This window comes from Uloborus diversus, chromosome 4 (genome assembly GCF_026930045.1).
Source record: "Uloborus diversus isolate 005 chromosome 4, Udiv.v.3.1, whole genome shotgun sequence".
In the NCBI taxonomy this organism is placed as follows: Eukaryota; Metazoa; Arthropoda; class Arachnida; order Araneae; family Uloboridae; genus Uloborus; species Uloborus diversus.
This window is the reverse complement of record NC_072734.1, coordinates 77,483,787-77,509,021: the sequence shown is the minus strand read 5'-3', so window position 1 is coordinate 77,509,021 and position 25,235 is coordinate 77,483,787. Positions and strand designations below refer to the sequence as shown.

At 35.8% G+C, this 25,235-nt stretch overlaps 1 protein-coding gene across 2 annotated transcripts in view; it reads right to left on the bottom strand.

Moving 5' to 3' along the window:
- Positions 1-25,235, bottom strand: part of LOC129221282 (serine/threonine-protein phosphatase 4 regulatory subunit 1-like) — a 230,281-nt gene that overhangs the window by 57,914 nt on the left and 147,132 nt on the right. For both annotated transcript variants that reach the window (XM_054855739.1, XM_054855740.1), the window contains one exon: positions 12,984-13,090. In XM_054855739.1, the coding sequence (XP_054711714.1) occupies positions 12,984-13,090 (107 nt within the window). The remainder of the gene's footprint in view (positions 1-12,983; positions 13,091-25,235) is intronic.

Below are 25,235 nucleotides of genomic sequence, written 5' to 3'. Positions count from 1 at the left end.
AAATTATTTCCCATCGGATATCCGTCAGGCCGGGACTGGACGAAACGTATGCGAAGAAATAAGACAAGAAAAAAAAGTTACAGGGGAAAAGGATTTTTCTTTTCAGCCTCTCTGCCTGCCGATTTCTCCGGGAAATGCACCATGTTCGAAAAAAAAAAAAAAAAAAAAACACCCAAATAATAATTACAACATAGCTAAACTTATAAAAAGTGTCACGTGCGGGGCACGTGCCATTTATGAAAGCAAAGAGCCTCCACGCGAACATCTGCTCACACCTTTCCCTCCGGAAGTCTATTTGCGGAGAAATAATAAAAACAGCACGGGATGAGAAAAGTTAGTTCAGAACTCGTAAAGGGGCCAACAAGGCATCCGAAGACATATTACGAGACATTAAATGAATGGATTTATCTAGATTAAGGACAGAGAAAATGTGGTCTCATAACATTACAGAATTTTGTTTTTACCAGTAAAAATTAAATTAGGTTTTCAACAAAACCACAAAATAAATGTATCCGATTAAAGATGCTACTGCAGAATAACATTTTTTTGGATATTTAGAGCAGAATTTGGTGCCGAGTGAAAAAAAAAAAGGGGGGGGGGGGGCAGTAATATCCGAAAATTGTGTACATGAAAAACATTAAGTCAAAATTTATTAACTCAAAAGCTATCACACTGTATATTAAGAAATCGTTTTCTGAAACTTTAGGCATACTGGGTTTATAGGTTGTATTTGTGATTGTTTTTCGCCAACTGATAACACACATCCCCCCTGTAAAACAACAAATTTTATACATTCACATTTTAAGCTAGTGCTGGATTTCGGAGAGGTTAGGGGAAGTGGAAAACAGGAAAGACTTCTTTTTTGAAAAAACGTGTATTTTTTGGAGCTGTCCACAAATGATGTCACGATTTTGAATGGGGGGGGGGAGGAGGGTTTCGAGAAATTATGACAGGGAAGAGAGGCGGGTTGACATCATACATTTTTTTTCTTTAGTAAGAAGTATGTTTATAGAAAAAATCATGGCATGAAGGGGGATAAAATCAACAGTGACATTTTGTGACTACTGCAGGGGGTCACAAATGTTGACAAAAAAGATGTAATATCATTTGTGAATGATGTGAGACAGCCCCTTTGAACTGGCAAGTTCAAAAAGAAGAAATTGGTCCGAAAACAACCGCCAGCTTTCCTTGTTTAATACGCCAATCTACAAGTATTAATGCATATGTGGGTACATATTTACAAACTATCATATTCAAATGACAGTCTGTCTGGTCATTCGGAAGCATAAAACGTATGCTCGTATGCAGATCTTGAAGCCCGGTTATAGTAGCCCAGTATCTCGAAAAATTCGGGAGTGATGCTCAAATCATCTCATTTTGGGGATCGGTTGTTCCCCAGGCTTTGAAAAATTAATGTTTTTACAAAAAATGGGCGTGGTTTTGTTTTTTTTTTCCAATTAAATTTGCATTGCATTGGCTGAAAAGACATCCGATCCCCATACTTGAAGGGAAAAATGCTAAGGCATTATTTGAGAATAATTTACGTCCCCCCCTAGAAGTTTGTCGCGGACCCCCTACTAAGGATTGAAAACCCCGGACCCTCAAGGGGCCCGCGGACCACAGTTTGAGAAGCCCCGCTGTGGAGCATCTCGAGAGAAAAAAATGCTCCAAATAACAGAATCCCTCCCAGCTACTGTATTTTTTTTTTTTTTTTTTTTTTGCCCAATAATAATACTACAGCACTAAACGACGACCTAATGACTCGCCGGGCACACGAGAGATGTCCTCCTCGTTATTTCCTGTATTTTTGTGGAAGCCGAATTGTCTCAGAAACATCAAGGGGCAATTCTGAATTTCACTTCATCTCGCGGTTCCCGAAGATTCAAGGGCGGAGCCAAATGTTTTTTAAGGCAGGGGCGATTGATTTGTTTTTTACATACCCTTTACTACGCATATTGGTTCGTCAATGTTCATCGCAAAAATTTCGAGTTTCAATTCTAAAACATTTCAAGGGGAGAATGTCTTTTTCCCCTGACCATTATGACATAAAGATCGTCTAAAATTGCATTCAGGGGTCTGTCCAAGATTTTTCACAGGGTCCGTTTTTTGTGAAAAATCAAAAATTTCGCAAAAAAAAAAAAAAAATTTTTTTTGTTAAAACGAAATTTTACAATTTAGAAATGGCACTAATTGCATCAATTAAACTTAAAGTTGAGTGTTTTCCTCTTCTACGTCGAGAAAATCATTCTGGTTTTTTTTTCTGATATTTGGCGGGGGGGGGGGGGGGGGGGGGGGGGCATCGCTCTTTCAAGTATCAATATTTATCTACCATTCTACATTATGTTAAATTATACTAGATATATTTCTGTACAGTACTTAAAATAATTGTAACAAAAATATAAATAAGTTGTGCTAATAAGCTGTGATAAAACAAACAACCATTATATTTATTTGGCAGTAGCAATTATTTATCGCTTGCGGGAGCATCCCAAGAGTGCCGATTTTTTTTTTTTTTTTTCAAAATTAGCCGATTTTGTATAAGCTGATCCCTCTAATTTGACTTAAAAAAAGATTCCAAAAATTATCGGTTTATACACAGAAATATGCGTTATTTTGCTTTCAGATTTGCTCTTTCAATAAACAATTTGACAGATCCGATCTTGTTGAATTTTGTGAAGGGTCCGTTTTGTTTGATCGGAATTTTGTGAAAGGTCCGTTTTGTTTGATCGGGATTTTGTGAAAGGTCCGTTTGGGTTGATCCGATTTTTGTGAAGGGTCCGTTAACGAACCCAAATATCCTCTGGCCAGACCCCTGGCATTTTATGAACAATATAATTTTTTTTTCCCATGGAAGGGTCCCTCAAGGCTCAAACACAAGCCCCCGTTGATGAGGGCTCGAGTAAAATTAGTTTTCTGCGAAGTTTGTTTTCAAAGGAAACATTTACTGTCTGGCTTTCACGAGAGAAGCTCCCGCTGTCAAGCCTGAGCCCATCTACTGCCATAGAAACGGACTTCGTTCATTTTCTGCAAGGATTATCAGGAAGGCTTTTTGGCGCCATTTCGCCACTCGTCTTTGTGCAGGCGTACAGGATTTTCCAACGTTAAGCTTCCCTTGGAAAAATGAGATGCGCCTCGTTGCTATAGCAGTAGATAGGCGCAGACATTTCGGCGGGGGCTTTTCACGTGATGGTCGAACAGAAATAGAAAAAAAAAAAAAGATTGAAAAATATTTATGATTCACATGTTAAAGATGCCGTTGAATGGCATTGCGTTAATTTATTGAATTCTTTTTATTTTGAGCTCCATTTTTGTTTGAAACGACACAAAAATTGTAGACCAGAAAAGAAAAACTTAGTATACAAACGTTGAAAATGTTTCTGAATGCATACTTCCACAATTTTGGAAAATATTCAGCATGAAAAAGTGAATCGATACAGCTCTTTCGTAAGTGTAGTAATACTCTCAATACGAAATAGACGCTGTTTTAAAAAAACTTTCTTTATACTTATATCAAAACTGCCCACCTTTAATTGCTGTCCCACGAATTTTTGCTAGTTAATGTATCATTTCAATTCACAATCAGCTCATTCTAATCAAAAAAGTTTTCATTCAGAATAATTTTCGCTGATAAAGCAGTAGTTGGCAAGTTGTGCTTCATCATATCGATCCCCCCCCCCCCATTTAGTTATTATAAACATGTTGTATAATGTATTTGCACAAAAATGCTTCATTACATTTCGCTGATCTTTCAAGATCTGTTAATGATGCTGATTCATCAAATAAAAAGTCGTTTCTTTTCCCACTCTTTTTGTGGATACACATAACATGGCGAAAGTACTTGAAGCGTCAGTCCCACACCGCTGCAACTGAACAAGACACAAGACGTATGAAAAATTAGTGCCCTACTTTATGTACTGTTTTCAAGCCCCCTCCCACTAAGAAAAACAAATTCAAAGTCGCATTTGCGATGTTAGAGAAATGTTCAAACATTTCACTAGGTTTTCAGGTGATTTGTTTTCACTTTTAATGCGTTGTTCGAGTGAGTTATTTCACATAATGTACCCTCAATGCTTCATAACCAAATATACACAGCTCTACGCAGGTTATAATCAGGGCTGTGGAGTCGGAGTCGAAGAGTCGGAGTCGGACTGATTTTGGGATAAAGGAGTCGGAGTCGTTAGAAAACATGCCGACTCCGACTCCGGGCTTCTTTTTTTCTTTCCTTTTCACTGACTCTCCTTGCATTTTTTAAAAACTGATTACCAATTGGTTCGATTACATGTATAAAAAGATACTAATGAGAAAATAACTGCCATTATGGCAATTAGCTAGCTTGAATACTTACCGAACTTTCTGTAGCCGTCCCCTAGTTTGCTTGCTTTTTAACTTAACTAATAGCAATTGTCAGCAAACGGTTTTGTTGCCTAACATTTTCAAGTAATCACTTTCAAATAAAAATGAAATATAGTGTTTTGTTCGATCTCACTTATAAAATAGTAAAAGAAACGTAACAAATTAGTAAGTCGACACCCGTAGCTAAGGTTGAAACGTTTAAGTGTGATCGGCAAATTCAAAGAAGTTCTGGCGAGAAAGCACGAATCCAAAAGATTCGATGAAATAATCTAATGTTTTTTTTTTTTTAATTAAGATTATTTCTGTAAGCTTGATTCTCACTAAAAAGTATGGAACAAAATAAGTAAATGATTTCTTGATTACAACACTCAAGAATTGCAGTTAAGGGCTGCTCTTCAGTGGGAAAGAAAAACCATCTCGCTTGAAAATGGGCCTTTTCTTTAAACGAAAGCAGTGTACATCAGTGAAGTGATTGACACTTCAACAACCAATAGAACGAGCGGTGGCCGATGAAAGTGTGGATCATGTGACCTGTCACATTTTGCAAGGGGACAGACCGGACGCTCCCCTGCTGTGCAGAGTAGTCGAAGGAAGTAATAGCTGACGGCGAAATGAAACCGCAGCTTTTTACAGACCCTTCCAAGGAAATTCTAGTTCTTTCCCTCTTGAGTCTTGACTACATAGGTAAAAGAAAAATAACTCAGTGTAAAAGGCGCGGCATTTTGCAATCCCGCTTGTGATATTAATTTATTTGCATTCGCACTAAAATTAATTTTTGAAACGAAGATTTTTTCCCCCATTAATACGGTTCCTGATCTCATCTAGGAAAAATTAACGAATGAATGAATATTTGCAATAAATTTATAAATTCGTTTTATTTTTAGAAAAATGTTCGTTATTGAAAATTGATAATATCAAAAAAAGGAAGGAAAAAAAAGATAGCCTGCATGACCACACTGAATTTTAACGAAATGAACTCCAAATTCTAACCAAAAAATATTCTTTAAAAATGGATGATCCTACTTAATAAATTTGAAAAATCGAGTGCCGAATAAAAGTGGGGACTAACTAGTTATCGGTTGGCGAAATTCTTTCACTTCCTCTGCCTGTTTGCCACTCTCCCCAACCCCATCCGAGTTAGCAGAAAACATTCTTAAAAATGAAACTAGATCCTCTTTGCATAGTTAATACTTGATTGTACAATAAAACATTAATGCCACTAATTAGTTACATTAACCTTTATTTGAACTGATAATATTTATATTTTAGTGCTAAATTAAATACTACTTTGTTGGTTAGTTACCTGTTTTACAAATGTAGTGGCGACTAGAAAAAAATGTGGCTACTATAAATACCTTTTCTCACCACTGGTGACCAGAAAATTCCCCTAATCTTTATCTTTGAATCCTTTTCTTTTTGAAAAAATATTTATTTATTTATCTAAGTACTATATGCAGATGAGAAGGCTACGATAGCATTTCTCAAGGGGTTGTTATGGTGAAAGTTCTTTCAAATTGAACATAACAACGGCAAAGTCGCGGACGGCTACGGATAAGGATTTCCTGAATTTGAAAAATTAAAGATTTTTCTCTGATCTTTGTATGCAAGGGAGCTCACCCTGCTCCAAGCTCCAAAGGCAAAAATCACTTTTTCCCCCACTCTCAATGTTTGTAAACTATCTTGCGTTGAAATTTTGCAATAAAACTAAACCTAGCACTTTTAGAGTCTCAGATTCCCCAGTTACTAAATTCGGCAAAATACATGAGGTATTACATGCACTATATGACCAAAAGTATTGGGGACACTTTCAAAAATTCACAATTTTACGGATTTCTCAAAAAATAAAAGACCAATTGCTCTCTGCTCTGTAATTTTTTTTCTCATGAAAAGTATACTCCAGACGTCAAATCCAATAACAATTAAGTCTGCTATTCATTTAGGGGACCAGCAACAAATAATCTGTTCTTATCATGAATCACTCTATAGCGATGGCAGGAAAGTGTTGCCAGTTTGCTAACAATTCCTTACCATTCGTCGCCTATCCTAGAATTATAGAAATTCGGCTCATTAGATTGCTGATAACTTTTTAAAATTTAAAGAAATTGCGGTGGAATTTTTTTCATGGATTGTAGGATGTATCTGAGCTTTGAATTATGAACGTTATAAATTGCTATCTTTCGTGTCTGCGCAGTGAAAAATTAATAGCTTTAACTGTTCATATTTCAACAAATTTTCAATATTTTTAACTTCAAATTTTATTATTATGTTTCTCTAAAATGCTGTCAAATATTTTAAAAGTTTAGTAACGTTTGACGAAATACTCTGCGTAATATAAGGCGAAAACCTTCAAAAAAATTTTGCATTTTTGAAAGAAATGCTTATATTTCCATGGGTATAAGAGATACTTTCACAAAAATATAAAAATAAGTTTTTGATAGATTTTTAACTCATTTCTGAAAATTATAGCTTATTCCCAGCAATTTGCAATGAAAAATTATCAAAAAACTTTTTTACTCAATTTGTTGTCGGTCCCCTAAATGAATAGCAGACTTAATTTTTATTGGAAAATGACAACTAGAGTATACATTTTATGCGAAACAAATTATAGAGCAATTGGACTATTATTTCTCGAGAAATCCCTAAACATGTGAATTTTTGAAAGTGTCCCAATGCTTTTGGTCATATAGTGTATATAGTGCTTCTACTTCAACACATTGAGCTTTTATTAAAATTTTCTAATAAGTCTTGTGAGTGTCTGATCCTCGTTAGTTGTCATAATAAATATTAAGGCTTGTACTTTTTCTCAGGAGGCAACGAAAATATTACCTACATGTATATCTGCCTGAAAAAAAAAAAAAAAAAAAAATCTCGAAATACTTAGATGAAAAAAAATCTCAACGCCTCGCTCTGCCAGATTTTAAAGTTTTTATCGCTCTGCCTCGTTTTCATGCATCTTGCATTTAATGAATCAATAATAAAAAATAAAAAAAAGGGCAAGAAACAGATTTGCAGGAAATACATAAAGTTGAAACAAAAATGAAAATGAACAGCTTACATTTAGGAAAGCAATTATAGGTACAAGTAAGGGTTCACAATTAAAAAAAAAACAAACAAGACAAACTTTTTCTTTTAAGTTCTGTGTTACGCACTTCTGTGCCGAAAAATTATCGTATCCTGTCTTCAGTCACAGAATAAAATGAATGTTCTAATCCAATGATTATCAAGTAATTTTCATTCGTATAGAACAAAAATCTTTTTTGAGATCCCACATTTTCCATTCTATTGACTCCTAGTAATATGTAAATACAGCGAGAGAAAGGATTTAGCTTCTTGTTTAGGAGAGGGAACCATTTCTATATTTAATTAACATGATCTTTATCGTAAGCATACTATTTACTCAGAAATACTCCCTATTTTCCCAAGCACTCTGTTTGAGGGCTATGCCTTTTAATTTTCTCGAAAATAAAAATTTTCAAAATGCACTTTTAGACGATCTCTGGTAGTATTTGGAAGTAAGTAAGAGGTCCTGTGATCTTCCACCAGCAAATTTTTGAACTTGAAACGCCAAAAAACACAATTTTCAGGTTCTTCAATTCTGTTAGGAAACGGGGAGTTCGGAAGCTTTCCCCGAAATTTTTCGAAATAGTCTAAAAACGCAGTCTTAGTGTGATGTTGGGGGGGGGGGGGGGGAGGCAAAATTTTTAAAGTGTTATAAACATGATTGTAGGCCATCTTTAATAACGTTGGGGACATGCAGGTTTTTGAAATCCAAAAATGCAATTTTAGAAGACTTTTTTTTTTTTTTTATGGTCAAAGAAGGACTTTTCACAAACTCCCTTCCCGAAATTTTTTGAAATTAAAGCCATAAAAACGAAATTTAAGACGATCTTTAATGATGTTTTTTTTAAGGGGGGGGGGGGTGCTTATGTGACCTGAAAACCTTTATGCCTGTAATTAATTTTTTCTACATTGTATTAAAATGCTGATCTAGCTTCTGAGAATGAAAAATAGAAAACAGTGAAAACTTGTAACCCCCATTCTATATTGTTCACATTTTAGTTAGCTTTGTCGGCAACATAAGGCTGAAAACGTCATTAAAACTAATACATACAATGCTTAGTAATTCTACCACGGTGTGTTTTTTACATTAACTGAATTATATTAAATTGCTAATATATTTTTCATGATTTTCTATGTGTTTAATGAGTATGTTGGTGTACGGAATGTTTTCCGCAATTGAATTTTTCCACCTCCCAAACCTTCTAAAGAAATTTGACGAGTCTGGCTCTTAAAGACACAAATAATTTTCAAAAATGTTTGTTGAGCTGTGGAAAGCACTTTATGTGTGTACCATTTGTAGTAACATAAAACACATGTAAAACGATGCAAAATACCCAGTATCTGGAATACGATTTAATCTATATATAAAAATATTTTTCTACTGGAAGGGAAAAATGTCAACTTTTCGCATTCGACAGCATTGTAACAATGTTCATTATATTGTAAATAAACAATTTGACTCAGAAATATTCCTTTCAAATCTATTTCTTTTCAAACCACAAATTTGAAAAAAAGCAGATGTTGCGAATTTAACAGCTAATAGCACGCATCTACATGGATTCACTTTCAAAAGCACTTGATTCTTCACGAAAGCCTTATAGGAAAAGAGGAAAGAAGAAAGGACGTCCAGCGGAGGTCATTGAGGGGAACTAATGAGAGGGTAATAAATCTTACACCCCATTAGCACTTACCCCTTAAGTCTGTGCTTACCCCTCAAAAAGGGGAGGTTTCTAATAAAGGGCGGGGCGAATGCAAAAAGTGAACGTATTTTGAAATTTTTTTCAATAGTTAGAACATGATATTTGTTTAAAAAATGGTCGCATTATTTCAAACAAGATCTCAAAAGAGAGCTGGAAATATTTTGCGTGTCAGGGCGTTCTTAAAATTTCGATAGCACGAGTTGCAGATGTTTTACAGAGCGAAATGTCCAACAGTACCTCGTTTTCGAAGAAATTCATTTTTTCTCGAATTTTAAAAAATCGGAGAATGGACACATCAAAAAAGTAAAAACTAAAAGAAACAGACATGGTCTTGAAAAATACTCAGAAAAAAAAACCGGATCCGAAAACTTCACAGGAATTTGTAAAACAAGCTCCAACTTTCTCCGTAGGTTAACATTAGATCCGAATCTTTCAGACTCTCAGTGAAGAGCACCCTTAATCTTAAAATCTTCATATTTAGGTTAATTCTAAAGCAGCCAATAAAATTTAAATTAAAAATTTAGCGAAGAAGAAATATAGGTATAGTAAAAGTTATTCGTACAAATTTGTATACCGCCGCGTTTTATGTAAAATTAGCTCCTGACGTATATGTGCCCTATTTTCGTTGAAATTTTTTTGATGAAATATAATTTAAAATATATTCGTGAAAATTTTCAGAATTAAAGTATTTATATTTTTTTTATAAACTCTGAAATTAAATTTGGGTGTCATCTACCAGATGGGTGTCACCCGGGGCAAACCACCCCCTCTCAAGAACTTGGATTTAGAAAAAAAAAGGTTTTTTTTTCTCTCAAGTTACAGCTTTCAAAAATTGAAAGCACACGATTTGATCAATATCTATTTGTTAAACATTAAAGGGGGGAAAATTACAGAGAATCCTTTTTAAAATTTTTAAAAGGGATTTTTAAGTCATCTCACTTTTTAACTTGTAACTATTGGAAAGTTTGATTTTTAAATTGAATTTCTAACGTTGTATGGCGTCTTGGGTTTACAATAAAACACAAAATGCAAAATTTTCATAAAAAGGAATTAATATTTCAATCTGTGTTAAGAGGTTTTCCCCCTTCCCTTGAATGGAGAGAGGGAGTTGAAAAAATACAATTAAAAAAAATAAAAAAAATTCGGAGTCGGAGTCGGGCGTTTCAAAATCCAGGAGTCGGAGTCGGCCCTTTTCTTTCCGACTCCGCAGCCCTGGTTATAATACGAAAAATATTGTGGCAAAGGATTCAAAACGTTGGTTCTAGTTGGGACACCCCTTATGACTTAAAAAAACAAAGTAAATAAACGCATTGGAAGAACTTACTCACGCACATTAATATATATACATATACAGAGAGAGAGGGAGAGAGAAAAAAACAAGGTCACCTCCGAATGGAAAAAAAAATGAAGGCCACACGGAAAAAAAACCGGGGGGAGTCTAGGAACGTTGAGGGTCGGAAGAGGAAGTTTCCCTCATCTGAGGGAACTGGGTACTGCACATGAAAAACAGGAACAGTAAAAATGCACGCGACCGGAAACAGAATAGAATATTTTGTTCATATGAGGGTCCTTTAGGGTAGACAGAGAACAAGGATGGGTGGCAGTGAAGGGCACACCCTAACGGCTGCAGCGACATTGAGACTCCCCCCCCCCTTCTGGTATACATCTGTAGCATCCCTGATATCATCAAAAACCAAAGACGGACGAGTGACAACAGTTGATGAAATTCTAAATTCTTTTTCCGTCACGATGGTAAAATATAACTTCCTTTCGATAAAATTTAACAAAAACCGGACAACTATAAATTGCAGTCTTTAGCATCCAGGCTGGATGCAGCACTTCACACGTGATTTTAGTTACAAATACTTTTATCCAAAACATTTACTTCGTACTTAGTTCCGACAGACTTTCGAGTTGGTTTAAGTTACAGTACTGTGCAAATTAATTGGGACAAACAATTTATGAGAAAATAGTTCCTTTCTCAGGGATTTCCTGCCTCAAATTGGTTTCAACTGCATTTTCTTACAACGCGTGAGAGCCCTCGACTAATCTAAACCGGTTGGACCACGAGATCATAACTTGCTGAAAAATTTGCCCTTCAGTTACAGCGGTCAATTTGTGTGAATTGTCAGTTTATGAAGTGCAATTAAAAAATGGATATCATTACCAAGAAAGATACTATAACTGCCACCCTTAGTCAATACATACTTCTATGATTGTGATGGACATAGCTACAACAGTTGGAGTTGGAAAATTCAGTATTTCTAGGATAATTAGCAAAAGAATTTTGGGACAGTGTCACCAAAACGGAAGAATAAATGTGGGTGCAAAACGCAAGATCACGCCTTGAAAATACAAATTTCTTGTACGAAATAGTAAAATGCTGCCTCGCAAAAAAAAAACTTCAGGGAGCATTATTAGCTATTGGTGTGAGCGTGGATTCACCGACAATTCGACGAAGGCTTATTGAATCTGGGAGATTTGCAAGAACACCAATCAAAACACAGTAACTCCTGTGGTGAATACACAACGTTTGGGCTGAGCCAGGTCCTGGACAGCACTAAACAAGAGGTCGGGCGAAGTGATGGACGCCAGGAAACATATTCAAACAAGTGCACCCTCAGAAACAGATGTTTTGGGGTTATTTTATTTCTAGAGGACTTGGCAACTAAGTACCAGTTTAAGAGAACTTATGACCGCTAAAAAACTTTTTTTTTACAATAGAAATAAAAATTGTGCCTAAGATGCAAACGTTCGCTGTTCGTGTTGGTATCTTTCAACAAGACCATGCTCCGATGCCATACTTAAGTTGACCAAGAACTTTTTTGAAGAACCTCCTCTCCCATCAAAAATTTGTGGAAAATTGTAGTGAAAAAGACTGCTCAAAGAAAAAGATTGAGAATGTTATAAAATAAAGATTTGGCTTTGTGATGCCGAAATCGGAATACAGTGAAACCTGTGTATAACGATATTTTCCTTGGACCCAGCAAAATGTCAGCATGAATAATCAAACTTGTCTATAACGATAACTTGTCAGTAATAATATTTTTTTAGGTCCCAACAGTATCGTTGTAGACAGATTTTACTGTATTATGTTCTAACTTCGTGTAATCTGTGCTAAATCGTGGAGACGATCTCATTCAAACTAGAAGAGGTCATGTTTCATATTGGACTGCTATACCATGCATGTACATGTAAGTTCGTTCACCTATATCAATTGAACAATATTTCCCAATTTGCACAGTACTGTACATATAAATTGACCATTTATTTTTTTCCCTCAAAATGGGAAATTTCTCAATTTTAAGCAACAGCAAGTATGCATTAAATTAATTTTAATTTTTTTTTTGTAATAGTTTATGACAGAAAAAAAAAAGAAATTTACACTTCAAAGAGAATAATTAACGTAGACACTTACGGCTGAAGCATTCAATTTTCCCTTTTCCGTTCTGCCACTTCAGAAAACGGGACATTTCAGTATGGACATGGTACTGTCGGCCAGTGACCTAGCCAAGGGGGGGGGGGCGACAATAATTGTTTATACTTAATGAATTTTTAATTTATTAAAAAAGTTCTTAGCAAAATATTGCGAAAGCTGATAAATATTATTCGATTATAAGCGGGGATCTTGAACATTACCTCAATGGGGAAATATTTGGTTCCAAGAGGTTTTATTCATATAAGTGGGGTATTCCTTTCTCTGCTACCCGATTAAGCGGGGCTGACAGTACCTGAAAACGGGACTGTCCAGTACAAAACGGGACGTATAGTCACTGAAGGTGTACATTACTGCACAACTACTCCGAAAGTCGCACAAGTAATCCGCCCCGTAAATGATATTCTTATTCCATGAATTAAATAATCACTTACCAAAATCTTCGGATATGCTACAAAGGACGTGAATAACACGCGCGACGTCATCCTGGTTCCCCTGCACCATTCGTAACGTCTCCAAAAGATTCCGAGCCACGACTTGTCTGCAAATAAAAAGAAAAGAAAATATAGTTGACATCCAATTTTTCAACACACACATGCACCAAAAAATGAAAAGCTTACATTCCATCCAATTCTAAAATAACATAACGCCCAACAATTTGAATGAAGTCCATTTTCCATCGAAACATTGAGAACGAAATCTCGATAAAAGCATTTGGGTAATCTTATCAAAAATCTCAGTTGTAAATTTACAGGACGAATAAAACTAAAAACGAATGAAATGGCACATTATGAGACAATTTACAAGATTACGTCACTGAAAGCGAAATTAGCCCATTATCAAAACTGTAAACAAAACACGAAATTGCGTCACTTCCGAGACTAGTTGCAGATAATATTTCATGCAGAAAAAATAAGTGATCGCTTGCGTTTCATATTTGCGAAACTAATGGATGTAGTTAACGAGGGAAACAGTCACACTTGCCAGAGCGACCAGTATTTTAACGTGAATTTTTTTAAGCATAAACCAGCCACTAATTTCTTAGAAACAGTAACTGTATAGCTTCTGCAAGATTTCCTTTAATAGAAGACCGTTGCTAGAGATCAATTCACTGCAAGTCGAGTTCACCATGTCCTACAGAGGTGGGGTTGCAGCAACAATTGATTTTCCAAAAAATCTTCTGAACCTCAGCTCCAAAATAATGTCTCCCTCCCATAAAACGAACACAGATTTGTTTTATTGAATTTTATTTGCATTTTTCGGACATAAAAGAAAGTCAAAATGTATAAAATGTAATGGACAGGAAAATATTGCTTATATTATTCAATAGTTAAGTACTTTTTCAATTTCTTAAAATCGGCTGAGCAAAAAAAAAAAAAAAAAAAAGAAAAGAAAAAAAAAATCGATTCACATCTTTAAAACTCAGAAGAGCCCTAAAGGGTCGGCTGAAGGAGGGGGAAACAAGTAAAACGTCACACATTTCGGTTGAAATAAAAAACTTGTGCAACAATATCGTCGGCACCATGCTAAACTAACGAATGTGAAAATTGGCACTTTCCAGGAGAGCCCAAACATCCCCCCCCCCCCACCTGACGCATTTAGTAATTTTCAAAGTTTCAATTTTTATAGATTACTTTAAGAATAAAATTATCATTTGAAAGTAGTTATTAACAGTCGGTAGCCATAGACTAAGTACTATAGCAAACCATCGAATTCGAAAAACGAGATTCTTGACTTTTTGCATTCGTTAGTTTAGCACGGCGCCGACGATATGTTTATGTAATACAGCATGACATGTGAAAGTGGGGGTAAGGCGGCAGGCGGTAGTGTTTGACACTTCGAAACAGTGAAGGGGGCAAATAGGTTGAAAACAAATGATATAAAATAAGCAGGGTAGTGCACAGAAATTTTGGGCTCCGTCAGCCCGTTACAAATGACTTTTACGGGCCTCCTCCCCTAGTGTTTACCCCTACGTCCTTACTAGTGATGTTCCGGATATCCGTATCCGTGGATATCCGAGGGAAAATAAAGATCGGTATCCGTATCCTTTACTTTTTTGACGGATCATTTCTATTCTAAAATTTTTTTAATATTTGATTAAAAGACTCTTAAATTCCGTTTAAATTAGGTTTTATTCCCTATTTAAATTATAAGGTTTCAGAAGCCAATTTGTACCCCCCCCCCCCCTCCGTTGCAAAAAGGAAGGGGAAATAAGTTTTAAAAGTATGTATCAGTGTGTCTTTTTGTGGCATCGTAGCTCCTAAACAGATGAACCGATTTTGATAGTTCATTTTTCGTTCAAAAGGTGACTTGATCGAAAGTGTTCTTAGAGTTTGGCCTCATTTTTGTATAACTTTAATTACCGGAGATATTAATTAAAAACCGATTTAACGTTTTTCACAATTATGTGAATAAAAATTACCCGTATGTTACAAATGTTGGCCCTAATTGAAAAAATGAAGTTTTCTGCGTTTGATATTTATTTGAAACTTTCAACTTATATACAGTAGGAGCTATAATCTTTTAAAGTAAATTTTAAATGCAATTCTAAGCCTTTATACGCGTGATTGGCAGCGATTTCATAGTCGGAAGGTCAAGAGAAAAAGCTCAATGATATAAAATTATTACCTGCTGTCAGTTCATTTGTTAATAAATGTGTGTTCTGACCAGGGTTGCCAGATTTAAGTACAGTAAATACGGGACAGGCTTCTAGGAGTGTAAAGGTGGGGGGAGGAATTACTAGATATGGTACATTTTAAGTGGTGCTTTCTGACGTAGAACGTCTCTTCATGATAAATCTGAAAAATTCAATCGTAGCAAAGCATTAAACCTTACAAAATGTCACCGATCAGAATTAGTACAGTAAAAATAGGGGTCGGACCCAAACATCCAAAAAAAAAAAAGCTAAACCTGGTGCAAATTGTTTATTACCCTCCCAATAAGAACAGGTAAAAAGTCCCACCCCATTGTGCGTCGGGTTTTGGAATGGAGGCATCTAAAAATTGCAGTTTTGAGTATTTTTTCAGAATTTTTAGAATAAATTTAAAGTGAGAATATTATGTTATACTAAATTTAAAAGCATAAAATTAAAGGTGTTTGACCCCCAAGAGGGATGACAAAACCCACAAATGCTACAGAGCCCCCCTATCCCCGTAAAGCGAAGCAGTACCCCCCGAACCCCCCTCCATACATTTCATATGGAAACATTATTTTATGATAAGAAAATTGTTAGAAATCAAATGTGTCCATTTTCCAAGAGCGATGGTGCACCTCCTCTCAAAGCTACAACCTCCTCCCCTCTGCCAAATAAAATAAATCCTCACCCCCCCCCCCACCTTTTATTTCAAGTAGAAGTATTATTTCATGCAAATCTAAAATGCATAAATCAGGACTGTCCACCCCATAAGAACAGTAGCTCACGTCCCAAAACGAAATTATGTACTAAAATATTATCCTCCTCCCCCAACCCCCTCTGATGGTGCACATTTGATTAAATGGCCAGAAAAATAACGCCGAACTGTTTTTTGCTTTCAAATGATTTCTCCTAAGCTTGTAACAAAAAGTCTTCGTTATCAAGATGTTTTTTGGAATCTAGATCCTCAGCAAAATCGTTATTGTTGCAGCTATGTCTAACACAGTTTGTGCACATAATTGAGCACTTCAGTCTACTTTCAGACTTTTCAAACATTCACTATATCCAATGAACCCCTCAGAGCAAGCACAAGATTTGAGACGCAGAAAGTCTTCTAGAGCAGAAGGCTTGGCTGTTGTAATAGGACTTCATTTATATTTCTGTGGTGCTTTCTTTACACCCATCAAAAATGACACTAGCTTTCCCATACTTACAAGTGACCTACACGCTGCATTGCTGGCATATTTCCTTGAAACTTACATATCATTACCAAAAATATGTTCAAGCGGGTATCTTCCTTCTATTACATATGAGGCAGTGAGAAGCAAAGGGCAAAATTAAAAATTTGGAGATAACCAGTACAAATGGTTGGTGAACCTCTCCTATATCTTGGGGCAAGAAATGGTCCTAGTAGACCTAGTAGTTGCTTCTATAAGCATGATTTGGAAAAAAAAAAATCAATGAAAGTCTACCTAGGATCTTATTTTTAAACGCGTTTTATTCAAAACTTGAAAATGTCCACTTACATCCCTTTGCTTCTCACTGCCTCATATATGACACCAGCTGTTCGTTCTGTGATTTTGGATGAACCTTTTGCTTCAGATAATAGTACTTTAACGATACAGGATTTCTTTCCTTCTGAAACCAGATTCATCGAATACTGATGGAGGATCAGCGCATAACTCGTACCAGAAGTTTTTAGCAATTTGTTATTCCATCTTCACTGTTCATACCATTCGGTGTAAAAGATGGTTTGGGCTTACACATCTTTACAGATAGTAACTACTCTCGTAACAGAAGCTAAAGACATAACTGCTTACCTCCTTTACAAAGAAATGCCACAAAATTGTTTGCCTTCAATATGATTTGATGTTACTACCCGAACGTTAAAGGACTTATCGCAACTCACCTTATCATCAGCGAGCAATACCCATACCAACTTGAGAGGGAAGAAACTTCTGGGGCTTTAGAAACGGATTGAGATTTCCAAACTGGGAGACAAAAAGGTGTAAATATTTAGCATTCTATTGATGTATTGCTCATTGCTCTCATCAAGACTTGTTCTATCGTTGAATCACTACAGGTTCTAGACGACCTGAATTTGTCACTGCGTTAGATCGATGGATAGCTGATGTTTGATGTGATCAAATTTTTTTTATCGCATAATGTACTCAAAAGTTTCAGATAGAGTTGCAAGTATATGTCCGCATATTTAGCATAATTCACATAACCAGCTGCGTAAAAGATAGGAAGCTTGGTGTTTGCAAATGAGAACCCCCACCGACTTAGAGGGTGCAGAATTGCAGCATTGCCCGTCTCACTATTGGCAATTCAATCAAGAAGAAGTAGGGAAACTTTGGTCAATTTGGACTTTTTTAATGCTGCACAGGAATTTTTTTTCCAGCGCTCTAAACAGTTTAATAACTCCAGTCACAAATAATTTGGTTACTCAGCTCGCTTAGATCTTTTAGAATTATCATTCTGACATTACCATATCATTGTGAGGCATTTTGTACTTCGGAAAAGTTTAAGTCAGGGAAATTTTTTCGTGAACTTCACTGCAAATGTGCACTCACTGTGATTTTGGAATGTAAATTCAGGGTGTCCCCCCCCCTCAAAGCGATGGCGCACCCCTTAAGTGTGACGGAGTACCCATCAAGAATAAAAGTCCTCAATAAAGAAAGAAATACCCCTTGAAAAAACTGCCTTAAAAATTCCAATGACGCAAAGCTGCTCATGGACAACCCCCCATTCCCCCCCCCCCCCGCCTGTACACCCCTGTTAATTAGAATTTTTTTATGTGAGAGTTTATTGTTTTACTATTATAGAGTGGTTTCAGCGAGGTTTCAGAATTTTTTTTAAGTAATAGAAATTATTTTTATTTAAATAGAGGATTATTTCATCTCCCCCCCTTCCCCCCCAAAACCCGACGCGCAAAGTGCTGGGACTTTTTACCCCTTCTTGCTGGAAGGGTAAGAAGTAATTTGCAACAGGTTTCACTTTTTTTTTTTGGATGTTTGGGTTTGGCCATTTTTTGGCCTAATTTTACTGTACTAAATATAAAGATCGTTTTCATTGCGATTGACGACGCATGCGCAGAGATATATTTCCAACATTAGTCAATGAACAAAGAGGAAGCAATCATTCGGCTCCTCATGGTCTGCCGCCAAAACAAAAACGAAAATATTTTTCGCGTTTGCTGCCACATGATTTTCTTATTGCTCTTTATTTCACATTTTTTGTTTTATTTTTTTCTCTTAAAATAATGTCTCGTTTTGTATTTAGCCGTCCCATATAGAAGTTCCCCGGGACGCGGGACAATTTTTCAAAGTACGGAACTGTCCCTTGGAATCCGTCTGGCAACCCTGGTTCTGACCCGCGAAATGCATCTTAATGAGGTCAGCTCTCTGGGACTTGTTCTGTTTTTTACTTTCTTCTATATCTAATATATAGAAAAAAGTATTGGATTCGTGCAAATTTTCGAATTTCGAAGGATTCGAACGTTTTGAGGTGTGCTGAGTCCATTTCGACTATTTTTGGAAAATGTCTGTCTGTGTGTGTGTGTGTCACGTTTTTTGTGGCCGCTCTACAGCAAAAACTACCGCATGAAATCGAACGAAATTTGGTACACATATGTGCCCCTATGTGAACTTGTGCCCATTGGTTTTTGGCGCGAATTCATCCAAGAGGGGTGGAGCAATGAGACTTTTTTGAGTTACGCGTGATTGCTATTCCTCAGGAAGTAACTGGCGGAATCAAACAAAATTTGGTCCATATGTTGCCAGTAACAGGAACAGGTGCTGATTCCATTTTGGTGTCAATAACTCAAACGGGGGTTGAGCTATGGAACGTTTTTTGTCGTCAATTGTGACTGCTGTATCTCAAGAAATAATGAACGGAATGAAAGAAAAATTTATCGGCAAGTAGCCCTTAGTGGGTATAAAAGCTGATTTATTTTGGTGTCAACAGCTAAAAAGGGGGTAGCGCAATTGCCCGTTCTTTTTTTCCATTGTGAGTGCCCCTCTCAAGAAGTAATGCTACGTTCTGGTTGAAATTTGGAATATATGTGAATCCATATGTAAACAGGCTTTGGTTCAATTTTGGCGCCAATCGCGCCAAGAGGTGCTGATTTATTTTTATTATCATCATTTTTTTAGCGAATAAAAATAGCTTCATTAATGCAACAATAAGAAAGATAAATCGTAATAGATTGTCGTCTGCGTATTTCTCGCGATTTTAATTGTATGGAAATGATTGGAAATATTATCTCAATGATTTAAAATTTTTAACTGTTGCCATCTTATGTTTGTTAACAAATAATATATTTGTAATTAATTCAAGCAAGGCTTTTAAAATAACTTTCAATTTTCGCGCTTTGCTTTGCTTTTGCAATAATTCAGTAATTTTGTTTTTGTTGGGAATATTGCTTCCTCATCAAGCATGAGGAGGGATCAGAAAAAAAAAAGAAAAATATAGAAGAAAGTTTCGTGATGGCCACAACATACTAGTTTTTAAATTTAATATTAGTTTTTGTTATTGATTTAGGGTTTCTGTTTTTCTTCATTTTTGTTTTTCTCGGCATCCTTTAAAAAACTGAGACTAAATTCTCTATTTACTGTTTGTAAAGGTGTTCCCGGAGCTGAGCTATATTTCATCGGTCGGAGAAGTTCGGTGGAATGGGTCAGCGCTGCATTTATGCTGAAATAAAATGAGAAAAATTATTTCCAGCCTGTCCAGTAGCAGCTTTACACTCTTGCTCCTGTATCCTACATCTACCGAGTAAGCTAGAAATAATTTTTCACATTCCATCTAAGCATTAATGCAGCGCTGACCCATTCCTTCCAACTCTCACTCAATTTTAACGGAGATTTCTTTAAAGAGTAAATCACAGCATTGATTCTATTTTTGCCGCAGTTGACATTTTTTGAAGAAACTGAAATTATTCTGACGGGAATACCTTCCGTAACAAATTTTACACTTGGATAGCTGAACTGGGGTAAAAAAAAAAAAAAAAAAAGAGATCCGTATCCATGGATCTTGACACTAATGATCCGAATCCGTAGATCTACTTTTTTAACGATCCGGCACATCACTAGTTCCTACATACATTTCACACCTCATTTTAAAAATCTCGTGCCCAGTTCAGGTTCGGACTTGCTCCCCCCCCCCCCCCCGTAATATGCATACCCTCATTACTTTTCCACTTTGAGCGGTATTGTCAGAGAAACGTTCGATTTTATCTTAAACAAATAGTTGAATTTCAAAATCGGCCGGTTTTACTTTCCGACTAGTGGTAATCTTAAAAACTCTTCCTACTTCCGATTACGCAGCTGCTGAAGTGAATGACGTATAACTTAATTTCTGCCCACTCCAAATTATGCCCACATTACTTTCAGAACACAACCGGCACGCTTTCCGGGAAGCGAAACAACAGAATCTGGTGTTGCGAGACTCCCGGACAATGACAAGTGAAACAGCTGCTCGCAGCCAAATTTCTCAAGATTTTTCTCTGGTGCCGCAACGACGTCCAAATTTTATTTTTTTTTCTTTATTTTTTTCCAATTATTTTCAAAATATTTAACCTTAAAATGTTGGAAACACTGCTTCTCATAGCTTCTTGATATGCCCAAAGCCTATAAGCTAAAATTCAAATTCTTTAATGAGCAAAAACAAGCAGTACGGTGGTGTAGTTGGGTGGGACATCTCCCGAAATATTTAATATGTACAATTAATGCAAATTGGTTTTATCTTTTCTTTTGCGGAGTTCCCAAACATTTTTCTCCAACTAAAGCACCGGTTCAGACTAATCAACTTGTCACACATTATACAGAAAACAAATCAGTGGCAGGGCTTTAAGGAGGGAAAAAATGTTTTCTGCGAAAGACGACAACTCCTCACCCTCAGCAGCAAACTAAAATTTAGAGAAATACTAACCCAGTAAAGTTTAAATCTTTCATAAGATTTTTGTACCACATATCTTAACTGGATAAAAAATTTTGGATTGTGCAATAAATAATTTTTGTATTTTTCAGTTTTATGCGTTTGTGTTAATAGATTTTTATGCCCGCGTAAATTTGAGAAAAATATATTGAAAAACAATCGAAACAAACTGCAAGAAAAAATATTAGTAAAAATTTAAAAACGCTGCCTGCAGGGCCCGATTATCCTCTGAAATTAAGGGAAGCTTTGCCTCATTTTGCCACCCCCCCCCCCCTCCTTTTGTTTGGGGGAATTTTTTTTAATGCATTCTTTGCATATTGACACAACACTGACTTATGCTAAATAGCATAACCAGAATAATTCAGAGTTAATTTAATTTCACTTTACCAATATGTCATAAAAAAACATTGTGAGAGAGTTGAACCAAATCCCACATTTGAAAATCTAGCTTATAGTTAGGTATATTTTATCAAAAATGTGTCCTCACTTTCAATAATATAATACTTTCAAATATTTTGTTTAGCAAGTTCTACTCTTAGTTTCAACATAGGATAAGATTTAACCCTGCTTACACCGCAAGCGCAAAACACCTTTCTCTCTGAAATGTTAAACCAGTGGTTATCAACCTTATAGGGCCAATTGCACACAGTAGCGGATACAAGGGGCGCGTCATGGGGGTCATGCCCCCCCCCCCAAATCGTCGGCAATTGTTTCCGAGGACATTGTGTTCAAATACTTTTCAATAAAATGTAAGCGATTTCAGTCGTCTTTTTAATTCATTGATTTTTTTGAAACTAAATATTTGAACTAAATATTTTTATTACTTATGAAATTAATTTGTAGAGTTTATGCCCCTTCAGGTGTCTCATTCCTGGCCAATTTGGTGCTTTTTATTAATACCCAAGCAGTTCTAGAAATTTTCTTTCACCCCAAACCATAGATTCGTTTATCAGAGGGGGGAGTGTCTTTCTTCAGCATGACCCCCCCCCCTTAAAATGGTAGTCGGTATCCGCCCCTGATCAAGCCCCTACTTCCTTAAAAAAATGAGGGGGGGGGGGGCGTAAGTTGGAGCAGATAAAAAACCATATTATCGAAATCGCAAATTACTAACGCCCCGCCCTCCTTTTTTTTATTTCTCCCCCAAAACAAACGTATAGGTTAACTGATGGGAAATCCATGATAAAGATCATAAACGCACTTTTAAAAAACCGAAGTACATTTTTTAACATTTATTTTTAGAATGGAATTAAGGGGAATTAAAAGCAGACTCTTTGAACTTAAAAAAATAATAATAAAATCTAAAAATTCATAAACTTGGGGATGAGAGATGAAATTATTCGTTACGGTTCAACAGGTGTGAGGAGGAAGCTCCTGAACTTAAATTTACAATCGGTTTCGCATGCGATTTCGATATTCGCAACTTTGCCTCCGGCTGGGGATGGACTGCGTTAGATTATTAGAAAGAGAAAACTTGTGAAAGCTGAACACGAAACAAACTAACGGATGATGGCGCCAGAGAGTATTGGAGAGGACAGAACTCAGTCATCGAACAGAAGAGCAACGATTATCGTCAACTAAAGAAAACTTCCGAATAACTACGCCCCAGCTGACCTTCACGTTTGGGAAAACTGGAGATCAAAGAACAGAGTTCAAAATGGAAGTCGATAGTAATCAGGGTTGGCCGGATTGGACCCGATGGGTTTTTTTTTAACCCATTCAAAAAAAAACCCCCATTATTTAGCTCACTTTCAAATTTCTTACAATTTTCTGAGAGTTAAAAAAAAATTTAAATACTAACACAACTTAAACTTCCTTTTTATTTGTTCTTCACCACAGACAATGGTCATAATTAATGATAATATATTTAACTTTTTTCTTTAACTGGTCAATAAATAACTCAAATTATCTTGACTAAGTCCTGTCACGTCTGATTTTCTCAATATTTGTAGATTGTACAGAGGAAACTAATCAAACTAAAAGGCTTTCATGTGAATTATTTTCTGCAAACTAACACGTCACAAATCTCAAATAAACAAGGTATCTTTTTTAGAAATTAACAGGTTTAACAAACGGTCGGACAGAAAACAATAGGATGTACAACAAGGGCGCCCATATAAGGGGGGCAAGTGGGTTTTTGGCCCCCCCCCCCTAGAAATTATAACTTCCTTGCTTTTGGTACTTTTTTCTTTGTAAACGTGCAAAAACATTTCTCCAGCCATTAATGAATAAGTTATTAAAAATGCCAAATTTTAATGACTCTATAATCTGTCCTGAAGTCGTGTTTCCATGGGGGAAACATCCTGCTAAACCATAGGGGAAAATATGATCCCCCCTTACAATTTTGCATATGGGCGCCCTTGATGTACAGTATATCTTACGAAAAAGTTTAATATTTCTCACTCTGTAAACAGAAATAGAAAAACAAGCAACATAAAATTCAAAGAAATGCCTTGATTAAGCTGGAATTCAGTAAAAAGGGATTTGAACTACTTGAGGTTCTACAGTAGTTTTGCATAACAAAATGAAATACAAACAGTAAAATTGGTAATCATGGAAACTAAAAATCTGAAACTTCACCATTCTTGGGTTTCGTCGTGTTTTATACTTTTCTTCAGAAAATGCAGAATTTTAACTAGTTTTCCAGCTTTTTTTAAACCAAGACAATTTTTGCTCTTAGTCCATATACTTACGCTACAATATGCTGCAAGTACGAAGTACCCCACATTTTCCCTAAAAAAAAGACAAAAAACCCACATTTCTTTTTTAAAAAAGAGCTTCAGTTGGGTTTTTCGAGTTTTATTTAACCCCCCCCCCCAAAAAAAAAACCCTGGGTCCATGGGCATTTAAAAAAAAAACCCGGGGTTTTGCCAACCCTCATAGTAATTGATTAATGAAAAACATGGCGATTTTAACAGATAATTTGAATTTTTACGAAAATACTTCTTAGGCTGTTAAAATAGAATAAAATAATAGTTTAAAAACCTAAAAAAACACGCTTCCGTAGCAAAATGAACTAAAAAGTGAAAAATAATCTTTGGATGATAGTAGTTCACCAATCACTTAATTTTAATGTAATACAAAAAAGCGTGGGGTGCTGTCTATTTACATTTTTGCTTGGACAACAAATGGAAGAAATTCAAGACAACTGATAAGAAGCCCCCCCCCCCACGCTTTTTTTCATTACATTAAAATTAACTGATTGGTCAACTACTATCATGGAAAGATTATTTTTCACTTTTTAGTTCATTTTGCTACGAAAGCGTGCTTTTTTAGTTTTTTGAACTATTATTTCATTTTTCTGTTTTTTAGTCTTATGTTGGAGAATTATCAGTCGACGAAATTTATAAAACGAGTGCGAGGTAATATATTAAAGTTAAAACAAGGGCACCCCGATGGGAAGCTACTGTGAGTCCTCGATGTATGTTTGCGGAAATCATATTTATATTACTTTGAAAATTTGAGATGCATTTTAATAAAAGTTTTGTTCGACAATGGTCTGATCAGCAATGAATTTCCAACTGAAAGCTCACCTAAATTTTGGCATGAAATTAGTTAAAAACAATTATATTTCATGTTCTAATTACCTTGGAACATTGGAACAAATTTTGTCTGATGCACGAAAATTAAAGGTTTTTGTAGATATTTTTAAATAATTTTTGCGAGCATTTTTTAATGTCTTTTTTAAAAATTTTTCCTTTTTCACGTCGTTGGATTTATGCCAAAATACTGATTAAAATTGGAGGAAACTAACAATTAAAAGAGTTAATTTATTTGATTATAGAATATTGCATTGTCATCGGGTCTGAGGACGCGTGCCAAATTTCAAAAAATTCCGATCGCAGGAAGTGGGCGAAATTTGAGCTGCAAGATTCCGTTACAAGATACATACATACATGTGAAGCTAATAAAAGCGTGTTAAAAATACGAATATCGTTCAAGTTTACATAATAACAATAAGAATTAATTCCGAGTATCAGTTGTTTCAAATGACTAACCATTCAGCCAGAGTACATTGTACTGTTGAACCCATTTGTATCACTTGAAAATGTGCAAAAAATCTCATTCCTTTTTTTAAGATATGAACGCAAGGAGGCAGCGAGAGGCAAAAGGATGT